Source organism: Chelon labrosus (assembly GCF_963514085.1).
Source record: "Chelon labrosus genome assembly, chromosome: 9".
NCBI classification, from domain to species: domain Eukaryota; kingdom Metazoa; phylum Chordata; class Actinopteri; order Mugiliformes; family Mugilidae; genus Chelon; species Chelon labrosus.
This window is the reverse complement of record NC_140359.1, coordinates 27658755-27678089: the sequence shown is the minus strand read 5'-3', so window position 1 is coordinate 27678089 and position 19335 is coordinate 27658755. Positions and strand designations below refer to the sequence as shown.

Here is a 19335-nt window from a genome sequence, read left to right as displayed (position 1 = left end):
AGTCAAACCAAGACAATACAAATGATTATATGGCTCCTACATTAACATAAAACTTTTTGAAAGTTTCATTTATTTCTTTTGGGTTCTGTGTAATACAGCCATGTTCATCTTCAATTTGGCTAAGTGTTTTTGAGCTCTCCTCTTTCTTTAATTGCCAGGATAGGACTTTGTGAGCCCTCTCCTCCAGTTCATAGTACCTTTGTCTTGTTCTCAAAATAGTTTTCTCAGCCCTGACAAAAGTCTTTTTTTTTTTTAAGGAGGGTCAGATTCAGATGCCACCTGTACATGTTGGGCATTTTGTCGGCCGAATGGATCGCTAATCGTTTCCTGAACAGTGATGGGAAAGTTTTTATTTATTAAAATAGACTCCTCTCACCTTAGAGCTGAAAGATGAAGGGAAGACTTGGCCTAGCCATCCTCTTTTTAATTTGTTGTACTCTTAAGATGGGTCTCCTGGATAAAGACTATATCCATTTCAATCTTTTTAAATATGTTAACACGCTTTTCCTTTTAACAGGCCCATTTAGACCATTGACACTAAAACTGACAGATTTCACCACCAACTTGCCTTGTAGCCTCTCAACAATAAGCTTAAAGAAAATGCCTCTCTCTCAGTGGAACCAAACAGAAGAAACAAAACAAGTTTAAAACCTCCCCGTTCCCTTAAGCACCGACCCCCTGAACACTCGGCACCATCCACAATCACCAACCAGGACCTCCGTTGACTGCTCCTTAAAACTATCATGCCTAACTAATACCTTATTGGGCCCAGAGCTCTTTTGTAGCCCATATAAACCTGTATTCACTCGGTATATAAACAACCTCAAGTGTAAACATTGTAACACCTGCTTTAACCAGAAGTTAATGAAAGTTCAAGTGCAATCTCACAACAATAGAAGAAGCTCTCTTTTGTCCATAATGACCAAAAATAAGTAGTTCATAAAACAAAAAGATATGGCGGGGATATCATTGCACTTAAGGGGGAAGTACTGTTTTTTACAACCTGGACCTTATTTCTAGCATAAAATATGATCGTTTACTCACCTGTATAACTTTTGTTTCATTTGCACTTGTTCAGACGATATTTAGTCGTCAGCGTATATCCATATAGTGGGAGTGACTGGGGCACCCAGACGCAGCCTCTAAATAACACATTATCTGCCGCAAAACTCGTTCATTTCACCAATATTTTGTTATCGTACGCTAGTGTTATTCCCAGTTGAGTCCGGAGTTAGCTGTTATCAATGTCAGTCAGAGACATGATGCCATCTCTGAGCGGCGCGCGCACCCATGACGGTCGGCTTCTTTACCTGTAATTTGTTGCTGCTAGTTTTTTGTAACATGGCTGAATATTTCTCTGATTCTGAGGTTGTGGACAAACCATAGCAGTAGCAAGTTACAGGTAAACAAGCCGACCGTTGCAGGTGTGCGCCCCGCTGTAGATTGATCTACAGACCCTGGGTGATGATAACAGGTAACTCCGGACTCAACAGGGAATACCACTAGCATATCATAACAACATATTGGTGAAATGAACGAGTTTCGCAGCAGATAATGCGTTATTTAGAGACTGCATCTCGATGTCCTGATCACTCCCACTATATGGATATACGCTGATCTAAATATCTGCAAAGTGCAAATGAAACAAAAGTGATATTGGTGAGTAAACGATGGTATTTTATACTAGAAATAAGGTCCAGGTTGTAAAGAAACAGTAGTTCCCCTTTAAGAGTCACTAGATAGTTGTGGAAAGGATGTGCAGGAATCGCTCTCCTCTCAGCATTAGAGGAGCTGTGGTTGTTGCACCTGTAGTCACCGGTGAGGAGCTGGACTAATCGCCTCCCGGGAAGTCTTGCAGAAAAGATGCCGCTGCTTCGGGTGATCCGAAGAACTTTTTCTCTCCATTAGGTGGGACGACTCTCAAAGTCGCTGGATGTAGGAGGCTGAATTGGAGCTTCTTTGCATGCAGCTCCTTCTTAACATGGTTGTATTCCTTTCTGCACTTCACCAGGTTTGCACTCAGATCTGAGAAAAGCATCGCTGCATTTCCATTGAAAGTGATTTATCACCTTTTTCTCTGGATGTCTTAGCGGCTATTCGGACAATTTTATCCCGGTCCTGTTACTTCAGTAGACGGATGAGAATGTGTCTGGAGAGTGCTTCATTACCACGTTTTCTTTTTTGTCGTATGGTGTGACTTCCTTCCACTTCACATTGCTCTTCCACAGCCATGTTGTGCTCAGTGCTCGTTTCGCGTGCTAAAGCTACCTGAGCAGAAAAGTGGAAAGTAATTGAGCTTTGCGTCTTATTTCGAGGTCTCAAGTCCATATTTCACCAGTTGGATAAAGCTTGAGGTACAGCGGGCGACATTTAAAAAAACCAAGTTTTCCTTAAGAGCTCTGGAGCATACGTCTTCCTAGCTCAGCTGCATCACCGGAAGTCCTTTTCTTAATTACTTGTGGCCTATCTCTAAATATCTGGACAGGATGGTTTGAGAAGTTTGTGCTGGGCTTTTTTCCTGGTTTCTAACTGTTTAATATTGACAGGAGCATAAACAACATGAAAACTGTATCTATCACACTGATTACACACTTCACATCAATCAATCAATCAATCAGTCTACTTTATGTTTCTCTACAGGTTCAGCTGAAGTACTCCGTCCCAGTAAGTAAAAGTGAAGTGTCTCCTAAATCTTCTATGAACATGTAGAATTCCAGCAGTTTGTAGACAATAAGTCACATTTTCTTGAAATGTTTCCAAGTTGACTGGTGAGTTAGAAAGTTTCACTTGATAATGACTGACAGATTCTCTTCAGTCCACCTTAAATCCTCAGTGACTTCATTACAGGTTTTTAATCTATGTCTGTCATGATTTCCCGTCAGATGGGACCCAAATGCAAGACACAGGGATGAGGCAGGAGTAGGAATCAAAATGTATTTAAATGGAAACATACAAAACAGGGAACTAAATGTGCTGCAGTCGAGAGGCAGGGTAATCCAAGAACGCAAACTCAAAAAACAGGAAAGAATCAAAACCAAGTAACACAAGGAAGCACAAGTACAAGACAAACAGGGTAATGTGGCAGAACAGGGAAAAGTTTGCAGACGATGAGACTGAGAATAAAGGGAATGGCAGGGCTATATATACATGCGGGCAGAGGGGTGAAGAGACACAGGTGAGACTACAGAGGGTGGAGCACACAAGGAGAAACTGATCCAACAATCAAAGGAGACAGGAGGTAACACAAGACAAGGAAGAACTTAACAAAATAAAATAGGAAACAAAGAAAACCAGCTTCACGGGAAATATTCAAGACCTAGAACCATGACAATATCGGTGCTGGTTTGTGATATCAAGCTGAGGTCAATGATAATGTCAGAGTTAATAAAGTATTAGCTAGGGTGAATCTCTGTCTTGGAAGCTCTCCACCAGCTGGACTGAGAAGGATCCTACTGAGCATGCTCTATAGAAGCTAGCTGAACATGCATGGACCTAATACCGGAAGCTTGGAAACTGAAGAACTTTGATTGAAGTGAAGGAGGAGTCCTCATGTGATCAGAGTTCTAGTTCTCTTTAGTACATCCACACATGTGATCCTCTGATGTCATAGAACAGTAAGCAACAATAACCTGATGAGATCAATGCTACATACCATCAGTAGTAACTGAGTCAGACTGGTCCAATGTATGCAGGCTGTGATCTGTACTGTATGAATGGATTCAGCCTCTCTGACTAGCACCATCAACCACAATACTTCCTCTGTTAACAGACTAACTGTTAAAGAATAATATTATTGATCCAGCATCTGAAGCAGTCATCTGTTCCATCAGGTCATAGCCAGTGAGGGCTCAGAGTTCATGAGGGACGTCAAAGCAGACGTTGAAAACACTTTTCTTCTGCCTCCATCTACTACAAGATATCTGCTGGGTTATTCAGCACTGGCTGATAAGTCAACATGAAGTCTGAAGAGAAGTCAATATTAGCTTTAACATGAATGATAAAATGTAGAAAAGAATCCAATCAAACACTGCCTGCTTCCTGGTTATAAGTCTAGCTTTGGCTCTACAATGTATTAGGGATGCCACGGTTCAATTTGTAGAGCTGCAGTTTAGAACTAAGTCACTGAACACAGCTCTGGAAGTGGATGAAAGCAAGAAGTTAGAGAGACACACAGAATCCAGAGAGATGACTACAAGCTGAAACATCAACTCACACATCAATACATCAGTCAATGCATCTACATGTTCTCTCTCCCTGCAGACTTCTCTGAACCATCAGTGAAGCCCAGCAGCAGCATTAAATACCAGCCACCTGACAGTAAGTTTAAGTGAACTGAGTCAGAAATCCTCTTGGTCACATTAACATGTAGGATTACAGCTTTTCAAGGCTCTAGATTCACATTTAGACACTTGCTCTTCTCTTTCTTTGTCTTGTTGTTTTCAGCTAGTCTTTGATTAGACATGAGGACAGACATTGTGTAGAGAGCGTCCTCTAGTGGTAACTTTCTGTCCAGGTGGTTCTCCTGACTCTCTGTCTCCACCTGCAGTCTGCCTCAGTCCACACAGACTATCACAGGTAGTGAGGTGGAGCTGCTAGATGTTGACACAGATGAAGTAAATCAGTTATTGAGCTGCTTGTGGACACCAACAATCACAGGATGTTTAGTTCTGACTATCACACTGATTACACACTTCACATCAATCAGTCAATCATTCTACTTCATGTTTCTCTGCAGGATCAGCTAGACGATCATCTCCCAGTAAGTAAAAGTGAAGTGTCTCCTAAATCTTCTATGAACATGTAGAATTCCAGCAGTTTGTAGACAATAAGTCACATTTTCTTGAAATGTCTCCAAGTTGACTGGTGAGTTAGAAAGTTTCACTTGATAATGACTGACAGATTCTCTTTATTTCAATCTGTTTCCTTCTACGTCACGACCTGGAACATGTGGCAGTGGTTTGGGGTAAGTAACTGTTGTCTTGTCCAGTTGTTCTCATCCACTCTCTCAATCTAAAATGAATCAGGGTTCAGCTCCACCTTAAACAGATCAAATCAGTATATGGATGAATGTTTGACTGATGTCTGCTGACTCTAATCTCATCCAACACATAGCTGATATTAGTCTCTGTACTGGATGAGTCAGGTTATGTCCATCTAAAGATGGTGCTGTAGTGGTGGCAGTCTGTTACAGACACTCAGCTTTTTCTCCTCTTCCTCTTAATTACTTTTTTTCTTAGAATATTTTATTTTCAGTTTTCATGTCAACAAGATATACATGAAAACACAAACACACAACTCCAAACCCCTCCCCCAACCCACCCACCAATAAATTGAGAGAAAGAGAGAAAAAATAAATATATAAAAATAATAAAAATAGTTGAGAGGCAAGGTAGACAACAGTAAGCAGTGGCAGCAAAGAGCTTGTAAATCTACAACCTGTCCGTCATAGAGGCCGACAGTGTGTCCATATATGCTGAATAAGGTTGCCACGTCTCTGTAAAAGTATTATAGTCTTTCCTGAGTGTGTATGTAATTTTTTCAAGTAGAACACAGCTGTTCTTTTCTGAAACCTATCTTCCTGTAGAAAGCTGGAAGTCAGACTTCCACGCGATGGCTATGCACTTCCTGGCAACACACAAGGCCGGTGAGAGAAACTTCTTTTGAGCTTTTCTTAATCGTGCATCAATATTTGTAGTATCTCCTAATAAGCAGGTTTGAGGGAGATGCACTCCTGGAAGTTTTGTCATGATGTCAGTAATGTCATGCCAGAACGTTTTAAGTTTTGTGCATAACCAAGTGCAGTGCAGGAATGAGCCCTCTTCTATACTACATGTAAAACACAAGCTGGATATCTCAGGTTTATATTTATGCAATTTCTGTGGATTAAGATAGGATTGATGGAGAATTAATTGTATGTATTGTCTGGTCCACTTTCACACCCTTTATCTCTGAGTCTTGTCTGATTGTCTTGGCCAGAGGTTCAGCGGCTATAACAAAGAGCCCAGGGCATAAGGGACACTCTTGTCTGCTCAGTCTACTCAGGGGGAAAGCAGTGGACATTTGTCCATTAATAATTATTTTGGCTTGTGGTTTCTTAAAAAGCGTTCTGACCCAGTTAATAAAATAGGAGCCAAATCTGAATTTAGTTAGAACCTTGAATAAATAGGGCCACTCAAGCCTATCAAAGGCCTTTTCAGCATCCAAGATAACAGCTATACTAGGATCAGTACTGGAGGCTGCCATATGACTAACATTAAGTGACCTACACATGTTGCTGGCAGAGGATCTCTACTGGAGTAAACCAACCTGATCTAGGTTCATCAATTTTGGTAAGAATTTACTAAACCTGTTTGCTAAGGCTTTAGAAATCAATTTATAATCAGCATTCAAGAGTGAAACTGGTTGAGAAGAGGAGCATTTTAAGGGTCTTTGTTTTTTTTTATGACTCACTGTAATTATAGCCATTGAAAATTAATCAAGGAGGTGTTGTGTTTTAGATGCTAGGTTAATTACATCCATAAGGAGAGGTATAAGCATTAGCAAATCCTATATGACCATGATCTCACACCTTCTAGTTGCAATACGTGGCAATTTAACTCCTATTGGAGTTTGTTGTTGTTTTTATTCATGATATTCATGAATGTCAACATATATATATATATATATATATATATATATATTTAACCTCCTTAACACTTTAGCTCCTCAATCCAAATTGGTGGTTTCAACTCAGACCAGACACTGTGAATCTCTATTTTTTGTACATACTTCTCTGCCGTATTCTATTTTTATTCTATTCCATTTTTTTTTTGTATCTTCTGCATCTTGCACTGTTGTTTCCTGCCTCTGTAACGCCCTAATTTCCCCACGGGGATGAATAAAGTCTTATCTTATCTTATCTTAAACTCTTTGTAGAATTCAGGGGGAACCCATCCTCCCCTGGTGATTTATTAGGTTCTAGTGTAGATAGAGCATTTTTGATTTCTTTTGAGGTAAATGGTGAGTCTAGATCCAGCTGGTCGTCCTGATTCAGTTTAGGTAACTCAATATTATTTAAGAATGTATCTATCATGGACAGATCTTCTGGTGATTCTGACTTATATAAATTAACTGTAGTGACCGAGTCCCAATTTTCCGTCGCTACTGGTTACTAACTGATGGATTGTTCTGACTTTCTTTACTTGAAATCCAAAATGCATTTATTTGCAGACTATCCACCCTCTTTTCCATACATAATCTAAACCAAACGTTTCATACAGGTCCTTCGAGCACAATCAAAAACTGTTTGCTTCACCCCTTGATTAGCAACACCTGTGATTCGTAACATGAACTTAAATTTCTTCTGGCCAGTCTCGACTGTGACCTTTACACCCCCTAGTGTGCAGGAGGAGTCAAACCAAGACAATACAAATGATTATATGGCTCCTACATTAACATAAAACTTTTTGAAAGTTTCATTTATTTCTTTTGGGTTCTGTGTAATACAGCCATGTTCATCTTCAATTTGGCTAAGTGTTTTTGAGCTCTCCTCTTTCTTTAATTGCCAGGATAGGACTTTGTGAGCCCTCTCCTCCAGTTCATAGTACCTTTGTCTTGTTCTCAAAATAGTTTTCTCAGCCCTGACAAAAGTCTTTTTTTTTTTTAAGGAGGGTCAGATTCAGATGCCACCTGTACATGTTGGGCATTTTGTCGGCCGAATGGATCGCTAATCGTTTCCTGAACAGTGATGGGAAAGTTTTTATTTATTAAAATAGACTCCTCTCACCTTAGAGCTGAAAGATGAAGGGAAGACTTGGCCTAGCCATCCTCTTTTTAATTTGTTGTACTCTTAAGATGGGTCTCCTGGATAAAGACTATATCCATTTCAATCTTTTTAAATATGTTAACACGCTTTTCCTTTTAACAGGCCCATTTAGACCATTGACACTAAAACTGACAGATTTCACCACCAACTTGCCTTGTAGCCTCTCAACAATAAGCTTAAAGAAAATGCCTCTCTCTCAGTGGAACCAAACAGAAGAAACAAAACAAGTTTAAAACCTCCCCGTTCCCTTAAGCACCGACCCCCTGAACACTCGGCACCATCCACAATCACCAACCAGGACCTCCGTTGACTGCTCCTTAAAACTATCATGCCTAACTAATACCTTATTGGGCCCAGAGCTCTTTTGTAGCCCATATAAACCTGTATTCACTCGGTATATAAACAACCTCAAGTGTAAACATTGTAACACCTGCTTTAACCAGAAGTTAATGAAAGTTCAAGTGCAATCTCACAACAATAGAAGAAGCTCTCTTTTGTCCATAATGACCAAAAATAAGTAGTTCATAAAACAAAAAGATATGGCGGGGATATCATTGCACTTAAGGGGGAAGTACTGTTTTTTACAACCTGGACCTTATTTCTAGCATAAAATATGATCGTTTACTCACCTGTATAACTTTTGTTTCATTTGCACTTGTTCAGACGATATTTAGTCGTCAGCGTATATCCATATAGTGGGAGTGACTGGGGCACCCAGACGCAGCCTCTAAATAACACATTATCTGCCGCAAAACTCGTTCATTTCACCAATATTTTGTTATCGTACGCTAGTGTTATTCCCAGTTGAGTCCGGAGTTAGCTGTTATCAATGTCAGTCAGAGACATGATGCCATCTCTGAGCGGCGCGCGCACCCATGACGGTCGGCTTCTTTACCTGTAATTTGTTGCTGCTAGTTTTTTGTAACATGGCTGAATATTTCTCTGATTCTGAGGTTGTGGACAAACCATAGCAGTAGCAAGTTACAGGTAAACAAGCCGACCGTTGCAGGTGTGCGCCCCGCTGTAGATTGATCTACAGACCCTGGGTGATGATAACAGGTAACTCCGGACTCAACAGGGAATACCACTAGCATATCATAACAACATATTGGTGAAATGAACGAGTTTCGCAGCAGATAATGCGTTATTTAGAGACTGCATCTCGATGTCCTGATCACTCCCACTATATGGATATACGCTGATCTAAATATCTGCAAAGTGCAAATGAAACAAAAGTGATATTGGTGAGTAAACGATGGTATTTTATACTAGAAATAAGGTCCAGGTTGTAAAGAAACAGTAGTTCCCCTTTAAGAGTCACTAGATAGTTGTGGAAAGGATGTGCAGGAATCGCTCTCCTCTCAGCATTAGAGGAGCTGTGGTTGTTGCACCTGTAGTCACCGGTGAGGAGCTGGACTAATCGCCTCCCGGGAAGTCTTGCAGAAAAGATGCCGCTGCTTCGGGTGATCCGAAGAACTTTTTCTCTCCATTAGGTGGGACGACTCTCAAAGTCGCTGGATGTAGGAGGCTGAATTGGAGCTTCTTTGCATGCAGCTCCTTCTTAACATGGTTGTATTCCTTTCTGCACTTCACCAGGTTTGCACTCAGATCTGAGAAAAGCATCGCTGCATTTCCATTGAAAGTGATTTATCACCTTTTTCTCTGGATGTCTTAGCGGCTATTCGGACAATTTTATCCCGGTCCTGTTACTTCAGTAGACGGATGAGAATGTGTCTGGAGAGTGCTTCATTACCACGTTTTCTTTTTTGTCGTATGGTGTGACTTCCTTCCACTTCACATTGCTCTTCCACAGCCATGTTGTGCTCAGTGCTCGTTTCGCGTGCTAAAGCTACCTGAGCAGAAAAGTGGAAAGTAATTGAGCTTTGCGTCTTATTTCGAGGTCTCAAGTCCATATTTCACCAGTTGGATAAAGCTTGAGGTACAGCGGGCGACATTTAAAAAAACCAAGTTTTCCTTAAGAGCTCTGGAGCATACGTCTTCCTAGCTCAGCTGCATCACCGGAAGTCCTTTTCTTAATTACTTGTGGCCTATCTCTAAATATCTGGACAGGATGGTTTGAGAAGTTTGTGCTGGGCTTTTTTCCTGGTTTCTAACTGTTTAATATTGACAGGAGCATAAACAACATGAAAACTGTATCTATCACACTGATTACACACTTCACATCAATCAATCAATCAATCAGTCTACTTTATGTTTCTCTACAGGTTCAGCTGAAGTACTCCGTCCCAGTAAGTAAAAGTGAAGTGTCTCCTAAATCTTCTATGAACATGTAGAATTCCAGCAGTTTGTAGACAATAAGTCACATTTTCTTGAAATGTTTCCAAGTTGACTGGTGAGTTAGAAAGTTTCACTTGATAATGACTGACAGATTCTCTTCAGTCCACCTTAAATCCTCAGTGACTTCATTACAGGTTTTTAATCTATGTCTGTCATGATTTCCCGTCAGATGGGACCCAAATGCAAGACACAGGGATGAGGCAGGAGTAGGAATCAAAATGTATTTAAATGGAAACATACAAAACAGGGAACTAAATGTGCTGCAGTCGAGAGGCAGGGTAATCCAAGAACGCAAACTCAAAAAACAGGAAAGAATCAAAACCAAGTAACACAAAGAAGCAAAGCAGACGTTGAAAACACTTTTCTTCTGCCTCCATCTACGACAAGATATCTGCTGGGTTATTCAGCACTGGCTGATAAGTCAACATTAAGTCTTGAGACAAGTCAATATTAGCTTTAACATGAATGATAAAATGTAGAAAAGAATCAAATCAAACACTGCCTGCTTCCTGGTTATTAGTCTAGCTTTGGCTCTACAATGTATTAGGGATGCCACGGTTCAATTTGTAGAGCTGCAGTTTAGAACTAAGTCACTGAACACAGCTCTGGAAGTGGATGAAAGCAAGAAGTTAGAGAGACACACAGAATCCAGAGAGATGACTACAAGCTGAAACATCAACTCACACATCAATACATCAGTCAATGCATCTACATGTTCTCTCTCCCTGCAGACTTCTCTGAACCATCAGTGAAGCCCAGCAGCAGAATTGAATACCAGCCACCTGACAGTAAGTTAAAGTGAACTGAGTCAGAAATCCTCTTGGTCACATTAACATGTAGGATTACAGCTTTTCTAGGCTCTACATTCACATTTAGACACTTGCTCTTCTTTTTCTTTGTCTTGTTGTTTTCAGCTAGTCTTTGATTAGACATGAGGACAGACATTGTGTAGCCCTCATCAATCAATCTACTTTTTGTTTCTCTACAGTGTCAGGTCAACGATCACATCACAGTAAGTAAAAGTGAAGTGTCTCCTAAATCTCCTCTGAAGATGTATACCCAATATATTCAGTAACACTGCAGTCAGAGGGGTGAGGAAAAACGGAGAGGAACAACATGTCATTGTCCAGGAATGACTTCATTTCATGAGTTGGGAGCATTTTTAATAAATTGTCTGAAACGCTGTAAACTCTTAATATTGGACCCTCAACTGTATTTTCTGTGCATGTTATACATTACTCAATTCTTTCTTTGTGTAAACATTTGGATACATTTGGATGCTGCTCTAGCTCCCTACAGGAAGCAATATGTAAAACCAGATGTCAAATTTTGTAAGCAAAATTGTGCTTGGTAACTGGTCTTGGTAATTAATCTCCTTCTATTGTTAGAGCTTCAGTTGATGAACATGTCAGTACATCCCGTTTTTCCACACAATCGACTTAACGTTTTCCCATATGACTGACACTATGTGATAGCAAAAGGAAGTTTTACAAAATGTATGATGGGATCTTCAACCACTAAGGTCAGAGGTCGGTCTGAATGAGATTGCATTTGTAGACTGATAGCTTTGATCTGAGTTTGTGGCTGATTGTCATTGAGCTGGGCTTCCAAAGTGCAGGTGAGTCATTGATTACCTGGTCTGATGCTAGGGTGAGAGAAGCCTCTGTAATAGTCACAAGTGGCTGGTGGTATAGGAGAGGACGACACTGTTGGTGACACAGCAAATTAGTCTCTGACTGCAGTCATGACAGATGGGGACATTTGGAAGTGGATGAAATCAAGAAGGTCTCAGACAGAGCAGCTGAGTTAGAGAGACTACCAGAAACAAGCTGAAACATCAACTCACACATGAATACATCAGTCAATGCATCTACATGTTCTCTCTCCCTGCAGGTCGCCGTAGGTCATCTATGAAGCTCAGCAGCAGCCTTGAACACCTTCCATCCTACAGTAAGTTAAAGTGAACTGAGTCAGAAATCCTCTTGGTCACATTAACATGTAGGATTACAGCTTTTCTAGGCTCTAGATTCACATTCACACTTTATTTATTTCAACATCTTTGCAGGTTCAGAATGAAATGATGAGTTTCAGATCAAAATGTCCTCTTAAAGAATGACGACCTCCTCACTCATTGTTAATCCAGTTCTAGTGTTTCACTGTTAATTCTCTGTGTTACTGTGTTTTCTAATTCAGTGTTTTTTTCTTTTTAGCGTCTAAGCTGAGGGTTGTTCTTCTGGGGAACAGCTGCTCTGAGAGGAGTTCAGTGGGGAACTTAATCCTGGGAGAGAACAAGTTCAACACTGAGGAAGAACCAGACCGTTGTGTGAGAGTCAGTGGACTGATTAAAGACAAAGTAATAGATGTCATCAAGCTTCCAGATCTGCTGCTCCCCAACATCTCTGAAGATAAACTTAGAGAACATGTAGGAACCTGTGAGAGACTCTCTGCTCCTGGACCTCATGTGTTCCTGCTGCTTCTACAGCCTGAAGATTTCACTGAGGAACACAGACAGAGACTCTGCAGAGTCCTGGAACTCTTCAGTGATCGATCATTTGATCATTCACTGGTTCTGATATCAACACCCAGAGAGGAGCAGCCAGGCTTCATGGAAAAGTATCGACAACATCCACCCATAGAAGAAATGATCAAGATGTGTAAATACAGATTCTTGTGGCTGAAAGACCTTCACATTGGAGAGCTGTTAACACGATTTGAACAGATTGTTAAAGAGAACAATGGAGGGCATGTCTTTGAAGATCCTTTAAAACAATTCTTAAAGGCAACTGGACAGGCAGCTTCTTCAGTTCTAAATGATTGGTGATCTAACCAATTAATGACCAGAAATCCAAGATTCAAAGAGTGAACTGGGTTAAAACATTTTGGATTTAGATGTTCAGACAGTGCTGATGGCAGATTATATCTCAGTTAACCTCCTCTGTTCAGAGAGAGGTTTTCCAGTTTGACATAGATGTCTCCCTTGACTTCTCTTTCAGACATAGGTGTTGTTGTTTCCAAAGGAGTGTCTGATTCTGGATCTTGAATTCTCAAAGTCAGGACTCCTTTCCAGCTCCGACAATCTTTGAGTTCTTCATCCTTACTGACAGACAGAGCAGTCTCTTATCTCTCCATGGTGGATTTTTTGTTTGTATACTTATAGTGAAAGCTCTAGCTCTCATCTGCAGAACTCAAACTTGTTATGGAAAATAGGGTTTAATTTTGCATGCACAGAATCCACTGCCAGTGATGTAGACTTTCCTGAACGCTTGACATATAGCAAGAAACTGGCCAACAGCCCAAAAAAAAAAAAAAACATGCACTGAAGGGCCTTCATAGGTTTAAGGGGGTTTATGGTAGTTATAGCAAACTATGACAAAGGTAGCCATCAGGCTTGACCTGGGAAGAGCTTTGCTGAGGTTGGAATGATGCAGCATCTGGATTTAGCTGATTACAAATTTGTCATATACATTCACTCGAGGTGTTGCTATCTGGGGTAAATAAAGTCCTGGCTTACCTTATCTTATCTCAGTTTCAGTTTTTGATCAGAATTGCTGTAGATTTATTTTGTCTTGCTCCAGTCTCATGTATATATTTACTTATTTCTGCTTCATTGACAACGTTTTCTCACTTTGTAATCACTTGCTCATTATAGCTTCCTGTAGCTAGACCATTTGTCTCATTTATTAATGCCATCTTTTGTGTAACCATACTTGTTGGTTTTCAGCCATTTTACCATTAGCAATCATCATTTTACAGCGACAGACTGTCGCGGGTTTGTTTGTGATTTGTATTATGTTTGGTTATATTTTGTACTCCAACATATTTGGTTAAAATAAACTCTTACTCTTGTCAAAATAAGTTAAAGTAACATTTTATTGTGTTACTTACCATACTCACCATGTGGTCAGAGTCAAAAAGAGGAAATGCTGCAATATTTCCTGCTTTTATACATATAGTAACATGATTGGGGGAGGTCATTGGACTAATCCAAATGAGTGGAGGTAAGATACATTAGTTCTAAATATTATTTAGGTTTGTCATTTACTTTATGTATGGATAAAATATGGGATTTTGGGTAAAACAGATAAGAGTGTTTTACAGTAATCAACATGATTTAACTTTAGAAACAGGTAAATTGGGAGCCAGTGGAGTCACCTCCATCATTGGAGGTTGTGCCAAGAGGAGAGACTATTTAAGCAGTGGCCTTTTGTCTGTCGAGGAGGACAGAGTGGAAACATAGTGCTGATCCGGTGTAGCAATTTACACTTGATTTAAGTTGAGTTTTGCATCGTTATAAGTTGAGTTTTATTTAGTTCAACTCAGTTAACTGTTCAGTTATCCCTTTTTGTTGGATATACTTTTTTGCTACACATGAAGCTGGAAGCTTGTTGTAAATAAACACCTTGCGGTGATTTTTTGAACAAACTGCCTTGAATCTGCCTCTTACTTATGCCGCTCTGGTCAGCTTCTCAACACCTCCACTAATAGTCTGCCAAGCTGAGGGTCACAGATGTGTATACAGTATTAACCTAGTCTTCCGTTTTCTTTGTAATCTGTTGTGTGGTATCTGAGGCTCATACTGCGTGCTACATCATGTTAAATTTGAATCTCGCTGATTGTTTGTCATGGTCTAGTTCACAAACGTTTGATAGTTTATATACTAGAGATGTTATGCTCGAGACCATAGACGTATATATACAACTACCAATATACTACTATATACTAATATACAACTACTGCCATCACCATCCCTAGATGCACAAGCATTTCACTTATTTTGTAAATATATTTTTTTATTTCTATCAATCCTATAAAAGCATCTAAAACATACAGTATTATATGATGGCAAACTCAAGTATATTATTGTTTTCTATAAAAGAAAAAAAATCAAGCATTTCAAGATGCACATACTGTAGATCCTTTATTGTTAAGCAAACACAACTTTCTGTTTCACAACCCCTTGTTTCATGTGAATGCTATGTATAATATTATCCAGCAGATGTCGCCACATTTCATTCTATCAAATGCTTCGAAACACCTGAACCATTTCAACACAATTGCTTCAGATTGATTCAGCGGTTCAGAATGCTTCGGTTTCTCAATCACTATTAATTACACTCAGCCACAGTTTTATTTTATTTTATTATTTTTTTTTACCATTTTTGCCGACGGTAATTCCTCCCGTTTATATGTAATGATGCTAATGGACAGGATAAATAAAGTATCCCTTTTGTCCACCTTTTCTTCCTGCGTTTTGACGATATAGAGGACGGACGTGTGGGAGCATACCTCCGTATAATTTCGGGAAATTGTGTTAAACACGTCATTCTTTCAAGTATATTTTCGGTGTAACTATCTGTTTTAATTAATGAGTAAACAAACTCAGAAAAGTCAGGCACAACAACAGACTACTCTACCTAGCAACATGGTGTCGGGGCCTTCCCCCTTCATTTTGGAAACTCTCATCATTTAACTGGAAAAATCTAGGAAAAGCACCAGGACGGAGCTCACCGCCTCTTTGGACGCGGCCCTCGCCCCGATTAATTCAGCTCTTGAGTCCATTACCGTTACCGTGGCTAAACACGATCCACTCGGATAACACAATAAATGATTCTCTGTGCAGTACTTTTTGAATGATATGGCGAGCCTCTACATAGTTGTGATTTATGGTGGCATGGTATGAGCTGCATACCAAAAACAAAATCGCTTTTGTGTCCCCCCCGAATCCTGATACCAGATCTGCACCCCTGGGTCCAAGCTGACCTCGATGACGGAAGACCACGGGGTTCTCCAGGCTACCGTGGAGGACTTGGTGTCTCGCTCAAAGCGTCAGAAGAGTGACTGGGCTTCCTGAAGACATTGAAGGTAACAACCAGAGACAGTTCATGGCAGATTTATTCAAGGAAGTGGCTGCAGAGGCTCTATCGAACTCCTCACCTGAACTAGACCGTGCCCGTCGTAGTCTCAGACCCAAACCTCGTCAAGAATCCCGCCCTGTGATGGTGCGCTTTCACCGCTACATCGACAAAGAGAGAGAGAGAGAGTTACTATAGGACAAAGAACACCTTGATATGACGTATCAAGGCTTTAACATCAAGTTTTACAAGGACTTCAGTGCTGCTGTGGCGAAGAGGCGAGCTGCTTTCAACCAGGTGAAATAGGGACACGATTCAGCATGATCTACCTGCCCGGCTGCGCGTCACTCTCAACCCTAACCCTAACCCCGGAGCAGGTGGAGCTGTTTTACGAGGAACGCATACGGGACTCATGAGGGAGCGAGTGGAACGATCACCGACCTAGGTGAACTTATGATTCTTTTGGGACCATTATCTTAAAATTTCAGAGAAACACACTCTTAATTTCCTGACATGTGGGTATTAAAAACACCACTCTCTTTACTTTATATACAGCTTGAAGTCACCACTTTATGGCCCGAGACTACTTGTTTTAATGTATTTTTCTTTCCTTTTTTTTATTCTCTTAGTTATTTTAAAGAGGGATTTTCTCCTATCTTTGCCGGCACATTTAAGCTGGATGATTACATGTTCAGCCTGGTACAAATACTGCTCCTTCCCTTTTCCCGCCTTCCAGTGTTACTCCAGATTGTTTTCATAAATAACTGTTACAGATGTTTATATGGTGTTTATTTTGGTTCATCAGGAGGCAGAAGCTACTGCATGGTAAACCGGTTGTGCGTGCTCCAGTCCTGCATCTCATCTTGTTCCGTTATGACGAGCTTAGGAAGCAACTTGTTGGATGGTTTACGGTCTAAACAGTGGCCAATGTGTTTTTGGAGGAATGTGTGTTTTTTCTTTATCTACTGGGAGGTTTTTTGTGTTTCTTTCTCACAGTTAACTTCATCTGGATGCTACCGTAATGCTCATCTGTTTCCTAACCAGGATGTTCATTTATTTCCTACCATTCTTATCAATATCTATGTATCTCATCTTTCGCCAGTGATTAATGGTTAACCCAAGTATCTCTCAGAGAGGACTGAGTGGGTCTAGTATTCGGCTTGTGAGTTGGAACATTAGCGGACTTGGGGGCCCGATAAAGCGATCCAAAGTGTCCCTCAAGGGACTTAAGACTGACATCGCTTTCCTTCAGGAGACCCATTTGCGTATAAATGATATAATTTCAGAATGCACAAACCATGGGTTGGGCAAATATTCCATTCAGCTTTCAATAGTAAATCCAGGGCTGCTGCTATTCTTATTAACAAACGCATCCAGTTCTCACCTGATCAGATCATATCTCATCCCCATGGATGTTATGTTATAGTAAGTGACACATTATCTGTCTCTATCTCTCCATCTCTATCTGTCCATATCTCTGTCGCTCTCTCCGTTACTGTATGTCTCTCTGTCTCTGTATCAGCATTTGTTCACCGTTTATTTTTTTTTCTTTCTGTTACAGTACTTTACATCCATGTTGATTTTTACCTTGTTTTGGTCCCATGCCATTTATTTATTTTAAAATGGAAACACTGAAACAGAATACATTTTCAAAGTGAATAAAAGTCACAATTTTCATTTCTATTTTCTCATGGCTTCATTTGTTCATTCGTGAGACAAAACATCACGCTTTGATTTTTATTTTCTCCTGAATCTTTTAAAACAAACGGTGGAATCTTCTCCGTCCAGAGAAGAAATGCTCACATTCCTAATTTAAAAGATCTCCGTGGCCTCCCCTGGAGCAAACTGCCTCGCGCTCTGTCAACCGACCGGAACAGCGTCTGGAACCGGCACTCGTAACCATGGCGAGCTCCAGATCTGCCACGGCAACGCTGTTTCTTTTTCCACACCTGGTGGTTTTTAAAGGTGACCACAGCATCGTTGTATCTGGTAAACTAAAGCCTCACTCCACAGTCTCAAGTTGTAGACGTGCATCCTGCATCGATCAGACCGGTCACCATGAGGGGTAAGACATTCAGATCATGATGTTGTAATGCAGATGTTGATATGTTTACATCTTTACCCAGGAAACAACTCAACACTATTATAATATGTAGTTAGAGAACGATGCAACGTTAATGAATGTTTGTTCTTCTTCCTTCCCTCACAGGAGAAGCTGCTCTCGCTCTGTTGCTGGTGTTTGTGCGTTTGAGTCGTCCTTGTGTCTTAGAGAACACAGTTATGATCTGCACAGACATCCCATCACGTGAGGACTTGTTTTCATTACTACACTTTTAATTTAATTCAATTTAGTGCCTTAAAGTAGAACTGAATTTAACAGTTAACTTAATACAAAGTGCATACAAAGAAAAAGGTTCACATGTAGGTTGTTCCAAGCAGGACTAACCACCTGTTGTAGTTGTGCCTCTTGTCCTGGGGTCGTTGTCCCACTGCAGGATGAATTTGGAGCCAGTCACATGCGTCTCCTTGGTGGTTTTGTGAGGTTGATTATAACATCGAAAAGTAAAATAAAACTAAAACATGAATGCGAGTGGTGAAATGTCAGTCATGTCCGTTTGTCTGAGACAGATAGATCCACCATGAGAGTGACGACTGAGAATATATTGATATGTCTGTGAAGGTTCTCAGTCATCCAGGTCATGGTATATCCAAAGCCTTTAAAAAAAAAAAAAAAAAAGGCAACTGGACTTGGAGAGGGTTTTTTTTTTTTTTTTTTTTTGGAGAAGTCGTTTCACCACTCACCACAGTAGTTTCTTCAGTTCTAAGGGACTGGTGGGAAAATTGAGATTTAAATAGGAAACTCTGTGGGTGACCCATCTCAAATTTGCTTGACTTGAAGATAACAATGTCCGGATCTTAGCCAGAGAAGACCGATGGTTTGAAAGAGGAGTAAAGGAAGCCATCTATGTCAGGTTGGAAAAAGCTTCTCTAAACAGAGGAGGTGGACTGAGATTTAATCTGCCATCAATTTACAATACAGTTTTAACTTCTGTCAACAAAAAGTTTCAACCCCATTCACACCTTGAGACTGGAGACTCTGACTGATAATGTGTCATTAGAGCACCATTCATAGGGAAAGAGGACAGGGTCAAATGGTCCCCCCTCAACGACAGGTTAGTATCTCAGCGTTAATGAAAAGTTTCTGGTTGTTAACAGAAACAAGTAAGTTTCTGATTGGTTACTCACTCACTCAGTTTCCTATTTAGTCCAGTTGCCTTTTTTTAAACAGTTTTTGGATATGAGAATATATCGAGTAACTATTTGCCGATAAATATTTGATATGAGAATTAATATTATATATTAAATTCAAAAGATTCACCA

At 40.3% G+C, this 19335-nt stretch overlaps 1 protein-coding gene and 1 long non-coding RNA gene across 2 annotated transcripts; both read left to right on the top strand.

Moving 5' to 3' along the window:
• The first annotated feature begins 2396 nt into the window (after positions 1-2396).
• Positions 2397-4759, top strand: LOC311492956. Its single transcript, XR_014699229.1, has 3 exons — positions 2397-2664; positions 4261-4317; positions 4736-4759. It is a non-coding gene; the product is annotated as an uncharacterized lncRNA (long non-coding RNA).
• Positions 4760-4930: 171 nt separating this feature from the next.
• On the top strand, positions 4931-14504 carry LOC311492641 (GTPase IMAP family member 2-like). The gene is made up of 6 exons (XM_084550975.1): positions 4931-4963; positions 10030-10053; positions 10834-10890; positions 11091-11114; positions 11996-12052; positions 12313-14504. Coding segments are annotated over exons 3-6 (693 nt in total). The 5' UTR covers positions 4931-4963; positions 10030-10053; positions 10834-10889; the 3' UTR covers positions 12924-14504.
• Positions 14505-19335: the final 4831 nt, after the last annotated feature.